The sequence below is a fragment of the Protopterus annectens genome, chromosome 3.part1 (assembly GCF_019279795.1).
Source record: "Protopterus annectens isolate FY-2018-M chromosome 3.part1, PAN1.0, whole genome shotgun sequence".
Taxonomy (NCBI): domain Eukaryota; kingdom Metazoa; phylum Chordata; order Ceratodontiformes; family Protopteridae; genus Protopterus; species Protopterus annectens.
Window position 1 is genome coordinate 1,877,572,126 of NC_056732.1, and position 16,561 is coordinate 1,877,588,686.

A 16,561-nucleotide genomic window follows, 5' to 3' on the forward strand; every position below is an offset into this window, starting at 1 on the left:
AGCTTGCACGACATATTCTGACCATGGATAAATATATATTTTTTTGTTCATATGCATTCAAAAATTTCCATGGCTGCCCAGTCTCAAATATCAAGTCACAAAAAGTCTCTTTATTAATTAGAATGAATTCTTTGACACCCAGAGGTGCTCTGATAGAGTCCCAGACCTCATACCTGTCCAAACTTTCTTCTTTTTTACAGCTCACACGTACTGTATACTTCTTTTTTGTTTCTTTTATTTCTTCTTTGCTCGTCTCCCACAGTTTGTGCATACGTTTTTGTCTCTGGAACTTTTTCTGGCACAGTCTCTTCTCCTTTTTCTTCTTCTATTTTCTTCATAATGTCACTCCATGAAATTGCTGTTCCACATTCTGGTTACTTTGGTTTACCATTTCTTCCAAATAATCATCCTGCAACCCTCCCGATTGGAGGGCGGTAATTTTGCATTTCTCAGAAGTAACTGTCTCTCCTTCAAACAATCTCCTGTGAAAGTGTTCCTCTGAATCCATCTCTGTTTCAGCTACAATCTCATTTTCTTCCAATGTCACTGTTTGTCTGCACCCACAGCATCAGAAAAAACTTCTGGTATCAATTCTACCATTTCAACTACATTTTCATTAACCTTCACTTTGTGGTCAGAAAAAGCTGAATCAGCCATATTTTCTTCTTGTTCCTAGGTCACTAACCTAGAGGGACTAACCCAGTCAACAAACAATAAATTAAAGATTACTGATTTAATCTGGGATCTCATTTATACTGCAATAGAAGCCTCACTCTTACCTGCAGCAGTGGCTGAGAAACACAGAAACTGGACTGACAGTTCCAAGTGGGCAGGTGATTATCAACAGTACCTGTGTATGTTCTGTTTGTTAGTCTGTCTGGAAGCAGTATAAACAGCTGGCCTGCAAAGCTAGAGATCTGGATGTGATTCCTGTTAGCCCACACCTGTATACTCTGATACCAATGAAGTAATTTAATATACTTATTCTTGCATTGTCCCCGCAGAAAGACCTTTGCTCTCTGGAGCCCTTCCCTGTGAACAAAATAAAAATGTTAACAATTACATATGCTTTTACTATGTTTACTGTTACTGCTACAAAGCTCTGTACTTATCTTTTATTCTTTATTATCAGCCTGTATTGTTAATATTTTTATCCCTTATATCTGGATGTATTCTAGCCCATCTTCTTTCTCTTTGCCTGTATCCTTTTCTTTTTGTGCTTTTATGGAGGTGCAGTATTAGAGTCTGAAAACGTATGTGTTCCAGTCAGTAATTCTCTATTTCAGACGGAATGTATGTGCTGCAATCAGTAATTCTGTGGTCTGAAAGAGGCTCAGTGTGACAGAGTCTGAGAATGTCTGCTACTATCACTAATTCTGTGGCTTCAATGTCTGAGAAACTATGTGCCCATGTCAGTAAGTTTTTGGTTCAGTGTAAGTTCAGTGCCACAGAGTGAAAGACCCAGTTGCAGGTGTCAGCAATAATGTGGTTCAACAGAGGCTCAGGGTCACAGAGTCTGAGAAAATGCAAGGCACTGACAGTAATTCTGTGGTTTAGTGGAGGATTAGTGTGGCAGCCTGAATACCCACCTAGGTGCAAGAGGTAAAGAGTGCAAAAAGTGGTGGACCACGTCCTAGAGTTTTACCTTAAATGTTCCTGGTCCCATAAAGTTCAGGATGCTACTGTTCATCTCTAGACTTGTGAGATGTCAATCCTTAGATATGTGAAGGTCACGAGGGTCAACTTTCAGGCAGTCCTGGGTTGATTGCCATCAATTTATGCTTATTTACACAGTGGATACTTATGGTGTATCAAAATATAAAAAAACACAAGTTTGCACTGAAGTAGAGAAGTACTTCCAGTACTAAGTATTGTCCTTTCCGTTGTCCACTGTCACATAGTTGTCACCCTGTGATTTGAAGCTTTGCAGCACAGGAGTCTCTAGTTGTTTCCACGTCTGGATGACTAGTGTCTGAGCTCCTCCCACATCTCACTTCCCTGTCTGAGCTCCTCCCACATCTCACCTCCCTGTCTGAGATCCACCCACATGCTTCCACTTTCCCAGATTTAAATGAAAACATTTCTTTACAACCGGTCTTTATTAATAGATCTAATCTAAAATAAGATAAACATTTTTGTTCATGGTTAAACAATTATTTTTATATAGTTATTTAATATAGTTTACATTTTTAAGGATGGTAGGATAAGTTTAATATATTTTAAATGAAGTAGATGGTTGCTCTAGGTTGCATGTGAGGTATGTTACTTTAAGAAAAGTAATTAAGGTGCTTATATGATGTATAAAAGAGAGATGGTTTTATGGGATTTTAAAGTCTGATGAAGTCCTGTTTTTTTTTTTTTTTTTGAAGGACGAAAGTACTTATTTTTTGTGGAATAAAGTCTTAACAGTGTTGAATTTGGAAGTCCATTGTGTTGACTGCAGTGAAATTCATTGGTTGTTTTAAGTTGTCTTTTCATGTCGCTACACTTCTGGTATTTTTTGTGTTTCAGAGAAGTGATATTTTGAGTGGTATTGGTTTGTTTTTACCCATTATTGTTATTATTATTATTATTATTATTATTATTATTATTATTATTATTATTATTATTATCATTATCATTATTATCATTATTATTATTATTATTATTATTATTATTACCATTATCATTATTATTATTGTTATTATTATTATCATTATTATTATTATTACTATTATTATTATTATTATTACTATTATTATTATTGTTATTATTATTATTGTTATTATTATTATTATTATCATTATTACTGTTATTATTATTATTATTATTATTATTATGAGTATTATTATTATTACTATTATTATTATTGTTATTATTATTATTATTATTGTTATTATTATTATTATTATTATCATTATTACTGTTATTGTTATTGTTATTATTATTATTATTATTATTATTATTATTATAACAGTGATGTGTATAAAAATATTTAAGGTAATCTCTTAGCTTAGCTTAGTCCTGCAATGTGGACAGTTGGTTTCATTGCGAGTTTCTGCTGGAGGAGATTCAACTTAACTTCTACACATTTTGCTTCCAGGTACCTGTTCCTGAATTCAGACAGTTCCAGCAGGTTTCAGGAATACTAGGAAACATTTCAGAGGTCTTAACTGGGAATTTGGAAAACAATGCAAGGCAAAGTACTTCCACTCTTGGAATGCCATGAGTGCCACTGTCCTTGATTGTGGATGAACGAATTGCCTGGTTGTGTTGATCAGATAAGTCTATATTATAAGATCGATGGTTGAAAGCATCGAACAACATGTGGTCGACACCATATGGTCGATGTCTTCAAATGTTGACCTTATAAAAAGACAAAACAAAAAAAGAAAAAAGTACTCTAACAGGTTTAAGCTGGGGGGCAAGCCCCCCTGCACCCCCCAACCCCCCACTACTTAAATATACTAACTCCGAGACCGCACTACATTGCAGTAAACAGAAACCTCCCCTTACAGAGATTTCTGTTTATCACTTGAGATTCTCAGCATTTGATATTCTCGTGTTGACAATGTCAGATTCGACATTGTTGGCCTTCGAGAATATGATATAGACCCGATCAGATGCTCTAAGTAGAACTCTGGGACAGTGGCATAAATAACCTTATCACCCTGAATATAAGAGTCTTATCAGAAGAAGCTGCATTGTAAGCCTGTTTCAGGAAGACAGCCCACACCATTTGCAAGTCCTGAAAATGGTGAACAGATCCATGTAAACTCATCTAATGTCATTTACTCAGCAAAGTTAGAACCCTCTGTAATGCCTAGGAGGAAAAGAAATTGCAGAGTAGCTGCTGTCTGGCAAATGACTTGATAGTGATCAACTCATGGTCCACCAAGAGATGCAGTCACAAGATCACATACAAAGGTGGTCAACATGCAATTCAGGTAGACTTCCTCATAAAAAGGAAAGGGCAGCTGGGTAGAATCAGTGATTGCAACGTCATCACCAGTAAAACAGTCAGTCCACAGCATAAACTACTGTTTGCCACAATCAGCTGCAAACAGTAGTCAGAGAAGGTTCTAAGGTCACTAGACAGCAGGTGAAGACCTGGAGGTTGACTGTAGAGAAAGTACAAGAGTTGAAGGCACTACTCAGGACTGGCCCCTCAAGACGAAGAGAATAACAGCTCCTCGAAACGGTGTGCGTAAGGACTACAGAACAGATATGTGCTTGAGCCAGGGATGGAAAGTAGGCATATAAGGGAAGCTGGTGCTGGAATGCAGAAGTCTAGAAAGTCATCAAAATAACAGAGTACAGGAAAAAGTGCAAGATAGAAAGAAGGATCGAGCTCCGGAGGAATACTGGTTGGCTAAAAAAGAGGCTCAGAGAGGAATTGCAGTAGCAAAGAACAAGGCATCACAGGCACTCCTATCACCTTTTGGAAAGTGACTTCGTAGATGGCACAAAGAAACATTCAGATTGCAAGGCAGAAACAGAAAATGAAAGAAGTTAGTGAGACAGCCTTCATAAGGGATGCAGCAACAACCTGCTCCCCAGTCCACAGGACATCAAAGGTAGATGGAAGGAGTATTTCCAGCAGCTTCTGAATGAAGAAAACCCCACAGAAGCTGTACTTCCCTAGACATAGACTACGATGAAATAAGAGGAGGAGCCCACCCTAGAAACAGTAAGAACAGCACTAAGGAAAATGAAGTCAGGGGAAAGCAGCAGGCTCAGATGACGTCACAGCAGATATGATAAATATGCTGGGTAAGATAGTGAGAAATGGCTCCTGAGGGTACTCATAGTAGGGTGGAGAGAAATGCATATCCCTGATGACTGGAGAATAAGCATACTAGTGCCAGTGTTCTAGAACAAAGGGGACATCCACAGTTGTGGGCACTATAGCTATATCAACCACCTGTCACACTGTATGAACATTCTGGAGAGGGTGATTGACAAACGAATATGCAAAGCAGTAGAAAGTAAGATGGGAAATGGGCAGTTTCGATTCAGATCAGGATGCAGCACCACTCACCCAATGTTTCAATGAGACAGATAGTTGAGAAGAAATTAGAGATGACAAAAGAGTCTGAACAGGCATTTCTAGACTTGGAGAAGGCATATGAGAAGGTCCCAAGAAAGCTGATCTGGGCAGTCCTGCAGTGGTTCAAAGTCCCAGAAACATTGTCAGATTAGTGCAAGCTATGTACAAGGACTCAATGACAGTGTTCGGGCTCACAGAGAGGTTCCCTTGTGGGTGTGCATCAGGGTTCAGCTCTGAGCGCACTGCTGACATACTGGTGATGGACTACATTAGCAAACAGGTCAGAAGGGATAGATCAACAAAGTTGCTGTATGCAGATGATGTGATATTACAGGCAGATTCTGAATAGGAACTTCAGCAAAGGGTATGGAAATGGAATGCAGTACTGAAGGCACATGGGATGAAATTTAGTACATATAAGACAGTGGTAACTGTAGCAAATTGGGGAAATCTGAAGAAGCTGAGAATTGAGACAGAAGGGAAGACAGTGGAACAGGTTAACAGCTTCAAGTGTCTGGGAGGGGTGTTTGAGGAGAAGGGATGTCTGAATGAAGAGGTCAAAACTAGAATCAGAGGGGCTGCAGCTAACTGGCACAGAGGGTCAGGTGTAGCATATGACAGAAGAAGGCCAAAGAAGCTGAAAAATAAGGTGTACGAATCAGTGGTGTGGCTGATATGGTACAGAAACCCGGGCAGTAAAGGTAGAGCAGATGAGCAATTTACAGATGATGGAAATTAAGTTCCTGAGAAGGGTGGTAGGAAGCACACTGTGGGACAGACGAAAAAATGCAGACGTAAAACCAGAAGCCAAAGTTGCTCTGATTGCAGAAAAGATAAAAGAGAACAGATTACAGTGGTTTGGGCACATGTGCAGAAAAGCAGAAAACAGTCTGGTGAAGAAGATTTGGGACAGACAGGAAGAAGGTAAGAGGAAACGAGGACATACAGCAAAGAGGTGGATGGGTTGTGTGGAAGAAGACCTTTGACAGTCAGGCGTGAGTGTTGAAGAAGATAATGGAGTGGCATTGACTCAAGTGAGATGGCAACAGTTAACACGACATCCTGACCCCTTGTAGGGGAAAAATGGGGAAAAGGGGCTTGAGGATGATGATGATAATGAGGAGGAGGAGCTGTAGGAATAAGCTGTGGAACCAGTCAAGGGTCCTCCATTTGGGTAAGACCTCCTGCAGTCTTTTATAGATACAGAGTCGAGACTGATGATAGTGTGAGTTTAGAATAAAAGACAAACAATAGAAATACTGATCAGTCTGTGCACCATGCAAGAGAGGAGACACAGAATGAAGAAACAGTATTAGGTATATGAACGTTCATAAAGAGCGAATATAGACCTAATAAAACAATAAACTGTTTTAAGCTGTACCAACTGATTGCATAAATTCAGAGCTGAGAGGACAAGCACCACAGATTTTAGTACAGTTAACCAGATAGGTAACTATGTAAAACCATTTCAGTTCCTATTTATATAAGCAAACAGAGGTAATTCAGATGGCTCCAGTAAGTCTCGTATCCTACCTGTGACCCAGTGGTTTAGATGACAAACAAGAAACAGAGTACAAAGGATTAGTCCAGATAAAATCACTTTAACTAGCAGATCTAGGAGACTCTCTCTCGCTCTGTCTGATGCCCCCCCCCTCCCGCATAGGAAGAATAATGACACCTTGCGGAAGTTTCCAGTAGTTTATTCAGTTAAGCAGGTAGATGGGTGAGTGTTCTTGTTCTAATGCTGTGAAGGTTTACCAGCTCAGCAGCCTGTGGATCCTCATTTTTAGTTAAAAGGTTTTATTTTTATATTTAACTTCAAACAAAACATGACAGCCCACAGTGAGCTACAACTCTAGAACAAGAACACTCAACTGTCTACCTGCTTACCCGAATAAACTACAGAAAACTTCAACAAGGTGTCTTTATTCTTCCCACAGGGAGGGTATCAGAGAGAGTGTCTCCTGGATCTGCTAGCTAAAGTGATTTTATCTGGACTTATCCTTTATACTCTGTTTCTTGTTTAAGCCAGATATTTGAGTTATCATGCCAGTTACAATGTTGCAATCCTTATCGCTACATATAGCAACGAGAGTAGAAGGATAAACCCAAAACATGCCTGAATCTTTTGGCACTTTGGCATTAAAGAAGACATGGAAGGAACCCAGTTTTATTATGTGACACTCTAATAAGGACCATGTTGTTGTTGTTGTTGTTGTGTCTTTCAGCTTTTCCCAGTTAGGGGTCGCCACAGCAGAACTCCGGTCCGCTAATGATTGGCAGTGGATTTTTATGTGCCGAGTTGCCAGCCCTGACACACAACCTTTAGAGAAGGAATGCCCATTCATGCATGTCTCCTCACAGAAGATGCTCTAACTGAGAATCGAACGGGACAACGTCTTGCTGTGAGGCGACAATGCTACCGCAGCACCACATAAGGACCATATTTTGAGTATTATCAATAAAGGCTGTAATCACTGAGTTATGGGATATTATTAGATGTCAGTGCACAAACACTTACTACAGATGCTGTCCATTGTAAAAGGGTACTGGATTTTAATATCGGAAGCTCAAATGTAGTTAACCTTAAGAATGTCAATTTTTATCCCCACTGATTTGTACCTTGAAAACAAACCATAATTTTAAAAAGCAAAAAAAAGGTCTGATAGTTTCTATATCATGGCAAGTTGTGTAGATGGGAAATCATCGACAAATATTCAGGGTTTAACATGTGGTGTGGCTACCCAGGTTCTTTATCCCATACTTAAAGGAATAAATACAGTGCGAAAAAGTGAAAGCAACAGAGGGAATTCTTATTTTATACCCCTTCATAATGGAAAAGTTGATGATATACTGGAATATTTTAAAATAAACTAGTGAATATATCCATCCATCCATGCATAACCCCCTTTTTCTCATTTTTACATGAGTCTGGAGTTTGACATCAACAACGTCCAACTTGGAAAACTTACATTTGTCTAACATTTTCAATAGAAAAGATCATGTGACCCAGTCATATGCCTTTTCTGAATCTAAATTCAAAACCGCACAAATTAGTAGGTGAAGCAGAAACAGCATCCTCTTAAAGTTGTTTTGTGACCCAGGCAAAGCCATATTGATTCGAATGTGGTGTGGATAGCACAACTTCGGTTAATTTAATTGTAAGCATGGATGCAAAGATCATCTTTAACACAGATATCAGACATTATGCTTTGCCTTTAGCAGTACAGTATTTATTAGAAATTAAGTGAAAGGTAACATTTTCTAACGCGTTAACAAATTATGACTTAAACATCATGCAGTTGTTTGGTGGACAAAAATGATATATAAAGTATATGTAATAATTATTTGTCTTGTTTTATTTTATTTGTTTGTGCATTGATGTGGTGTTTATGCTGCTCTTTTTATGTGCAATTTTGTTTTGCATGAGTGTGCTGTTTTAAGCATGTTCTTACTTTATTTCTTAGAAAAAAAAAGTCATCTTAACCATTCCAAAAAGTTAAGCCTTTTATCCCAACTCGCTCTCCCTTACAACAAATCCCATTCTAAAAATGCTTCACCCAAACACCGCACACAGCCTAAAAGCACCAAATCTCAGGATGACACAGACGGTGATAATGAGGTGACCTCGCCAACACTGAAGCAGAGTATGATTCAACACATACCAGACTTGGACATCAGCCAAGGTACTCTGAAAAGGGCACACAATGTCTTATTTGCGTACTTGTATATCACTGTGGTGTGTGTGGTGGGGGGAGTCAGAGTTTATTCACCTTACAGCAGCAGTGAAGCGCTCAGAATGTTGATTCAGATGCAGTTTATTGAATACAGAAACTCCCTCTTCCTACTTAAATGCTGCATTTTGTTTATATGATACTGTAAATGACATTCTGTTTGTTATTTGATGGTTTAGTGTAATGAGACATTTTGATTGTGTAGTTATGTATTAATGTACTTAATTTGCTTATTGTGAACATTCAGGCTGAAGGTGAATACAGTAGCAGCTGGTTACTTGACAATCTCACTACCATCTTGAGTTTGAAGTGGACAGGAATATGCATTCAAAAAATTATCTTTCAGCTCTGGTTCCCTAGCCTGAAAGCTCACAGGTGGGTGGGTGTAGGTAGGGTATGTAGTGGTGGATTGGGCTGCATAGGGATTATTGCAATGGGAGTGCGAAACAGTAGAAACAGTTTGCTTCAAGAGGAGCTGAATTCTTCATCAGTTTGACAATTGTTTCCATGTGTTGAATGGTGTATCACATGGTATTCATGGTTTACCACATGTTTATTGTATACCACATGCCGTTCCTGGGGCACTGCATGTTCTTTTTGGAGTATCATAAATTGTTCATGGTGTACTACAACCTGTTAATTTCAACAAGGAAACTTGTTGATACTACAGAAAAGTTGAGAACATGATAATAGCAAGTGTTTGTACCAAGTAATACTCTTTGCTTTACATCTGCACTAGGGCTCCTGTGAAGTTTTCTGATGGAAAAAAATGCAGGTGTTGCAGGTGCATCTGTGTTTCTGTTCATGATGGTACTGTTTTAAAAAACTATTTGCTAATAATTTGTGTTCAGCTAAAGTTACAGAATGTACTAAGTATAATTGCACACAAAGCTTTAAGCATAATTAACAAACTCTTAACTGTTCCTTGCATATTTTTTTAAATGGAAGCCTGACCAAGTGTGGACTAATGCCCACCCAGCCTATCCCCACCAAGATGTGTGACTTTGTTCTTTTGAGTCTGACTTGCCTCTCTGTCTTGTCATATATGCTGGGCCCTCCGCTCTTCTTCTGGTGTTAGCATTTTGTGCATCTGTTCACTTGAGGTATTCACTACTTGAAAATATCATTCCCATCTTTCTGCCTTTTTTTCTTTCAGCATAACTAATCTGGTGCTGTCTGTATCGTCTTCCTAAAACATCCCTCTGAGGAACGTGAACCTCTTTCTTATGTCCCTGTAATGTTTCGGAATTTATGGCATTCTTGTTATATGTAAACCAGGTGCCAGGTCACTGCACTGTCTCTCTGCTTGAATTTAACATCTTTCTGAGGTGTGATCTTTAAACCTGCTTGTAATGCTTGCATATATACATATATAACTGTATGTAGTCAGTCAGATGATGACAGTGCCACCTGTCTCTCCTATTAGAGTTGCTATTTTCCTACAAATGTACAGCATTTTCTTAACCTTTTCCTGTAGTCTTCTGTTGTCTTGCCACGCTAAAAATCTGACCTGTAATGATGCTAAGAGACATCCTCGATGTAGCAACCACTAACTCTTCCATTTGTACGATGAGATATGTACTAGGCATAGCAACCACTGATGTTTCAATTGTTTGCATGACATGATATGTATTTGAGTTAGCAACCACTGATGTTTCAATTGTTTGCATGACATGATATGTATTTGAGTTAGCAACCACTGATGTTTCCATTATTTGCATAATGAGATATGTATTCGACACAGCAACCACTGATGTTTCCATGGTTTCCATGATATGATACGTATTTCATTTAGCAACCACTGATGTTTCCATTCTTTGTATGATATGATACGTATTTCATTTAGCGACTACTGATGTTTCCATTGTTTGCATGATATGGTATGTATCTGAGTTAGTGACCACTGATGTTTCCATGATATGATACGTATTTAATTTTGCGACCACTATTTCCATTGTTTGCATGATATGATAGCGACTACTGATGTTTCCATTGTTTGCATGATATGATGCGTATTTCATTTAGCGACTACTGATGTTTCCATTGTTTGCATGATATGATACATATTTCATTTAGCAACCACTGATGTTTCCATTGTTTGCATGATGATACATATTTCATTTAGCGACTACTGGTGTTTCCATTGTCTGCATGATGATATGTATTCCATTTAGCGACTACTGGTGTTTCCATTGTCTGCATGATGATACATATTTCATTTAGCAACTACTGATGTTTCCATTGTTTGCATGATATGATACGTATTTCATTTAGCGACTACTGATGTTTCCATTGTTTGCATGATATGATACGTATTTCATTTAGCGACCACTGATGTTTCAATTGTTTGCATGATGATACGTATTTCATTTATCGACTACTGGTGTTTCCATTGTCTGCTTGATGATACGTATTTCATTTAGCGACTACTGGTGTTTCCATTGTTTGCATGATATGATATGTATCTGAGTTAGCGACCACTGATGTTTTCATTATTTGCATGATGAGGAACGTATTCAACATAGCAATCAATGATGTTTCTATTATTTGCATGACTACACGATTTTGTGCACTAAGCTGCATTGTTTTGTATTTTCTTTGATTGGTATGGTTGATGGCAGAGTGTAGAGAGAAAATAGCATCTACAGAAATCTTGGCAAAATTTCCTTCCATGTTAGTAATACTGAATTGGTTTATTAGAACTGAATCCACCATGTTGTATTCATATATACAAAAGAATTTAGAGAAAAAACTGTAAGATGAAAAAAAAAATACTGGATGTGGTAGTCCTTGCTGTTAGCTGCATGTTCAGAAACTTCCATATGAATCTTTCAAGCTGTAGCTCAAACACTGGCCACAAAATGGTTGTGAATCTCCCTTGATATGGCTAAGATGCTTAAACAAAATAGATGGAAACCTTCCACTCTGTGTCTCAGATGCTGTACTCAAGGACAGACAAGAGAAGGAAAGATGGTGCATGGAGGCTTTGCTTGCACGAAACTCAGAATCTAACTGGTAATTTCAAATATGTCTTATAGTGTCTGCCACAGGGACAAGGCATGTCCCATCTTCTGTGTACAAAACTTACTGTTCATGTGAACCAGCAGAAGGACAAGTCTTGTGGAATTTAGGACAAGGCCCAGTCCTTTAATTCATTTTACTTTGCATCCTAAATGTTATATAATACTTTTTTTTTATGTCCCTTCATCCCCTGGGTCTTGCCCAATAAATCCCCTTCTTTTGCCTCATTTGTGGACAAGACCCCTACAGCCCATTCAATCAATTCAGCCGAGTCATTGACCAGAGTAGTAAGAGTCAGGTTATACAGATGTCCTTTTGACACCCCCAAACTTTTATCCCCAGCAGCATTTCTGTCAACCTCCAGTATGCACTGCCCCTACATAAAGCCTACATGCCTCCATACACACCCCTCCACCTCCTACCTACTAATGCTGTTCCCCCTCTTGGGAACATGTGCTCTGCGGACCTGTTCCCTGTGGTGCAGTATGCCCTTTATGTGCCACGTAAGTGGTCAGCAAGAGTCACTTCCCCACACACACCCCTGCTGTTTCAGTGCAGATTGTTCTCACACCCAACTGTCCCACAACTCAACATTCCCAGTGCATTAGAATGCACTCATTTATATTAAGGTAGCAATGCTACCACATACACATGTACATTATTATATATATCTATATATATATATATATATATATATATATATATATATATATATATATTGTATTTTAAGAGGTTTGATTTGCTGTACATATTTACTGAGTTTCCATCCCTCTTGGATGAAGGGGTACTTGGTTTGTTATTTTATACCAGAAATCGAGTGCCTAAATGCCATAGGTCACTCCTCCCTACCCAGGCTGACTCATCATGCTTTCATAGCTGACATTTACTATAATAATAATGTTTTGGAGAACCTGCCCCGATTTCCATAACCTAACATGTTTGCCAAAAGTGTTACACATCTGTCAGTGATTAAAAATAAAACTGTTTATTGGAAACACGAAAACTAACTTGTCCTGAGTATAGCAAAACAGAGCTCTGTAAAGGAGCCATCAAACCTAATTATGTACTTCTTAAAAAGTAGAAGAGAAAGGGAATTTAATATGAACCCGCAAGTATGAGCCCTGTGTTGTCCAGGTGGTTTGTAAAAATTCCTCTGTTTGTACAACAGTTTGGATTGTAGAATGAAAAGTCAATAGAACACTTTTATCTGAAGCATCAAGAGTGATTGTACTGAGGTCCAGTGACCAGCTAATCCTTAATGGAACATCTGACAAAGCAGCACCGAGTGATGAGTGTCACAAGCTTAGTAGTTCAGATTCAAAGTGTCATTACAAGCATAGTCACTGACTCCATTATTTGGTGAATGAAGACCTCAAATTAAAACTAATTATGGATGATTGGAGTTACAGCCCCACATGGGGTGCATGTGGGGGCAAAACTATTTATGAGAGTGGTTATATATGTATTAGCATATTATGTCTGTGCATGAGTGATTGCACAGATGTGTGTTTGTGTGTGTGTACACTTGTGTGTGTGTGTGTGTGTGTGTGTGTGTGTGTGTGTGTGTGTGTGTGTGTGTGTGTGTGTGTGTGTGTGTGTGTATATATACATATATAGTTTGTGTTCAGTGGCTGCATGTTATTTTAGTTATTGTATGTACAGGGGTGTAGTCAATGAATTCCAATTGTATTCACAGATGCTTATCACTACCCCCAAATCTACCTAGCATTTAAAAAATGTTCATATCACTCAAAGTGTTGCCCTCCCCCCAAAAAAAAAAATGTAATGCATGTAACATTTTTAACTGCTCAGTCAAAAAACTATTAGGGGTATTGTTTTTAGATTTGCAATCCTGTCTGTACGCAAACTATATGCACATTGTTGAGACATTAATTTAGATCGTTATATATATAATATGGCTTGATAAAGCCCCAGTGTTAATAACATGTTCATACAAACATTGTACTCTTTAGAGTACCAAGAGTGTGCCTGGCTACACCCTTGGTACAGATTTGGTGATTTCAATATAACTGTATGTTCATTTAGAAGTATCAGTTCTCACAGAGGTGTGATACATCCATTTCTGGGTCTACTTCTACATTTTGAAGTTTCAAAATGTTGACTTTATGACTGAGACCATAAGATCAAAGTTTTGAAACTTTGCCCGGTTTTCCACGTCAGGCAGCGCCAGTTAGCTGGGGTATAACTATTTCCGGCTCCACAAAGTCTCCTCTTCAATTTTTCCCTTGGAACTAGATAAACTTTCAACTTAAGCACTCGAGCCATTCATTTCACAGCCCAGCACTTGCTCAAAACTCTATAAACCCTAGCACTAGACCCTCCTGTACTGTACAGAAGGACAAGGCTCTCTAGTCAACCTTACCAGCCATTCAGTAAAACAGTTCACTGTAACTATCCAGGCATGTCCAAAGGGCAGTTTCAGGTGTACTCTCCAGTCCAACTGGTGAATCTGGGCATTTTGAGGCAATGTTACAACTGCCTCATGTACACAGACAACCCTCTCCTCCTACCACCAAACACTAATATATGCAAGAGATGCAATTATACAGCCAAACTGGAGGCAAAGCTCTCTCAACCCAAGGCTGGATCAGACAGTCAAGAGGAGAAGGAAAATACTTGCATCACACCACCAGTCTCACGTTGACCCATTAAACCAGCACCGGCAAAAAACACATAAATACACGAAAACATACTCAGCAACAGAGACCTCCAAAGCAGACATCCAAGCAGCCTCCACCTCCTAACACAAATCATGAAACACATACTTCGCAAAACCAGCATGCCATGCAATCACAACCCTTAAGGCAAAATAACATACCCAACATACTAGTAATAGGTGACTCTATAGTCAGGCACACTGATGTCCCACTCACTAGGCCACATAACACAAGCACTCAGGTCACTCCAGAACAAGTACAAATACGACTCTGTCATTGTCCATATTGGTGTGAATGACCTGAGCCGTACCTCCCTGGACTACATGAAAAGAGACATGGAAGAGCTCTCTGATCTTGTAGCCCAGGCCGGTATGACCCTGACCCTGAGTAGCATCCTGCCCTCACTAAGAATGATACCACAGTATAAAGAAAAAAAATATCAATTTCAACAATTGGCTAAGTTTCTGGTGTCATTCAAAGGGGATCCAGTGTCTGTCCACCTGGGATGACATGCTTGACAAGCCACGCTGCTTCACTAGAGACGGCTTGCACCTGTCACCCTTAGGCTTTTGAATACTGGCCAAGGCTCTTGCCACCCCCATAGTGCCTTTTTTAGGCAAGGCTAAAAAGACAAACCTACCGCCATAAATAACACAAGTAACAAAAAACTGAGGGTGATGCTACTCAATGCCAGAAGTCTAAACCTCAAAATGCACGCACTCGAGGCAATCCTCAGTGTGGAAAAAACTGATACATGTGGAGTAACAGAAACCTGGTTTAAGGCTCCAGAGAGCACCCCAGCACTACCAGGCTACAATTCATACCCTACATTTCGGCCACAGAACCCGGACCGAAATACAAAAGGTGGGGGGCGTATCCATATTCATCAAGGATACCCACACCTCCAGGTTAGTTGCACAGCACGATGCTTCAGAGATCATCCATGTGCAACTAACAATGGGCAAAACTGCAATTCAAATTGTAGCTTGCTACAGATCACCCACCATGTCCCGGGACCTCCATTCCACATTTCTGGAAACACTGGGAAATATAAAGGTCCTACCAAACACCCTAATATTGGGTAATTTCAATTACCCAAACATTAATTGGGAGAACTACTCAAGTACTAACTCCCTTGCCCAACATTTGTTGAATTTATAAACTCAAATGCCCTGGATCAACTGGTCAACACTCCCACCAGAGGTGACAACATATTGGACCTGGTCATCACCAACATGTGCAACCAGTGTCCACCCCAGACGTCAACCCCTCACTGGTTAGATCTGACCATAAACAAATCACTTTGGATATCCATATTCTGCCCCCACCCCTGGACAAGGAAACCACAGTGAAAAACATTTCAAAAGCAAACTTCACGTTACTTAAGACCAAGGTGGAAAGTTTCAAAGTCCCCATGCTAAAGGATAACATTATCCAAGCTGCAAAATCCTTTACTAATGCACTCTACAGGCACCTACAAGAATGCATGGATTGTGCTATCCCAAGCAAAACCAAGACTCACTCCTCCCAAGAAAAGGAAACCAGTCTGGTGGACCCCTGCCATAAACAAGCTGTACAATAGAAGGAGGAAACTAGTACAGAAAAGAGTAAAGTCTCAAGAAGGGAAGACATCCCTGATCAGTATCAGCAAGAAACTACGATCCCTCATAAAATCATCCAAGGTGAGCTTTGAAAGAAAAATTGCCAAGGACTCCAAAGATAACCACAAGGCATTCTTTAGCTAAGTCAAGAATCTAAGTGGCAATGCTCAGATCTGCTCGGAATTAGTGCAGAATGGTACAAAATATGAACTGACTGATATTGCAAACATCCTGGCAGACAGGTTCAGTGCAAACTTCACCCCCCTCTAACCCCCAAAAGGGCCCATAACCATACCAGAAGAATGTAGAGCTCCTGAAATCACAGACACTCAGGTTAAAACAGCCCTCTCCAAAGCCAAAAATACAGCATCAATGGGACCGGACGGAGTCCCAGGCTATGTCCTACATGAGCTCAAAGACGAAGTAACCCCTCACCTAAACACACTGTTCAAACTCAGCCTCTCCACAGGTTACGTACCCATAGAGTGGCACACAGCA

At 39.4% G+C, this 16,561-nt stretch overlaps 1 protein-coding gene across 8 annotated transcripts in view; it reads left to right on the forward strand.

The window, feature by feature from the left end:
• The window catches only part of PITPNM2 (phosphatidylinositol transfer protein membrane associated 2), a 3,395,372-nt gene that overhangs the window by 3,190,989 nt on the left and 187,822 nt on the right, over positions 1-16,561 (forward strand). For 5 of the 8 annotated variants that reach the window (XM_044067911.1, XM_044067913.1, XM_044067915.1 and 2 more), the window contains one exon: positions 8,497-8,715. The exons of the other annotated variants lie outside the window; for them this stretch is intronic. In XM_044067911.1, coding sequence (XP_043923846.1) covers positions 8,497-8,715 — 219 coding nt within the window. The remainder of the gene's footprint in view (positions 1-8,496; positions 8,716-16,561) is intronic. 8 annotated transcript variants of the gene reach the window in all.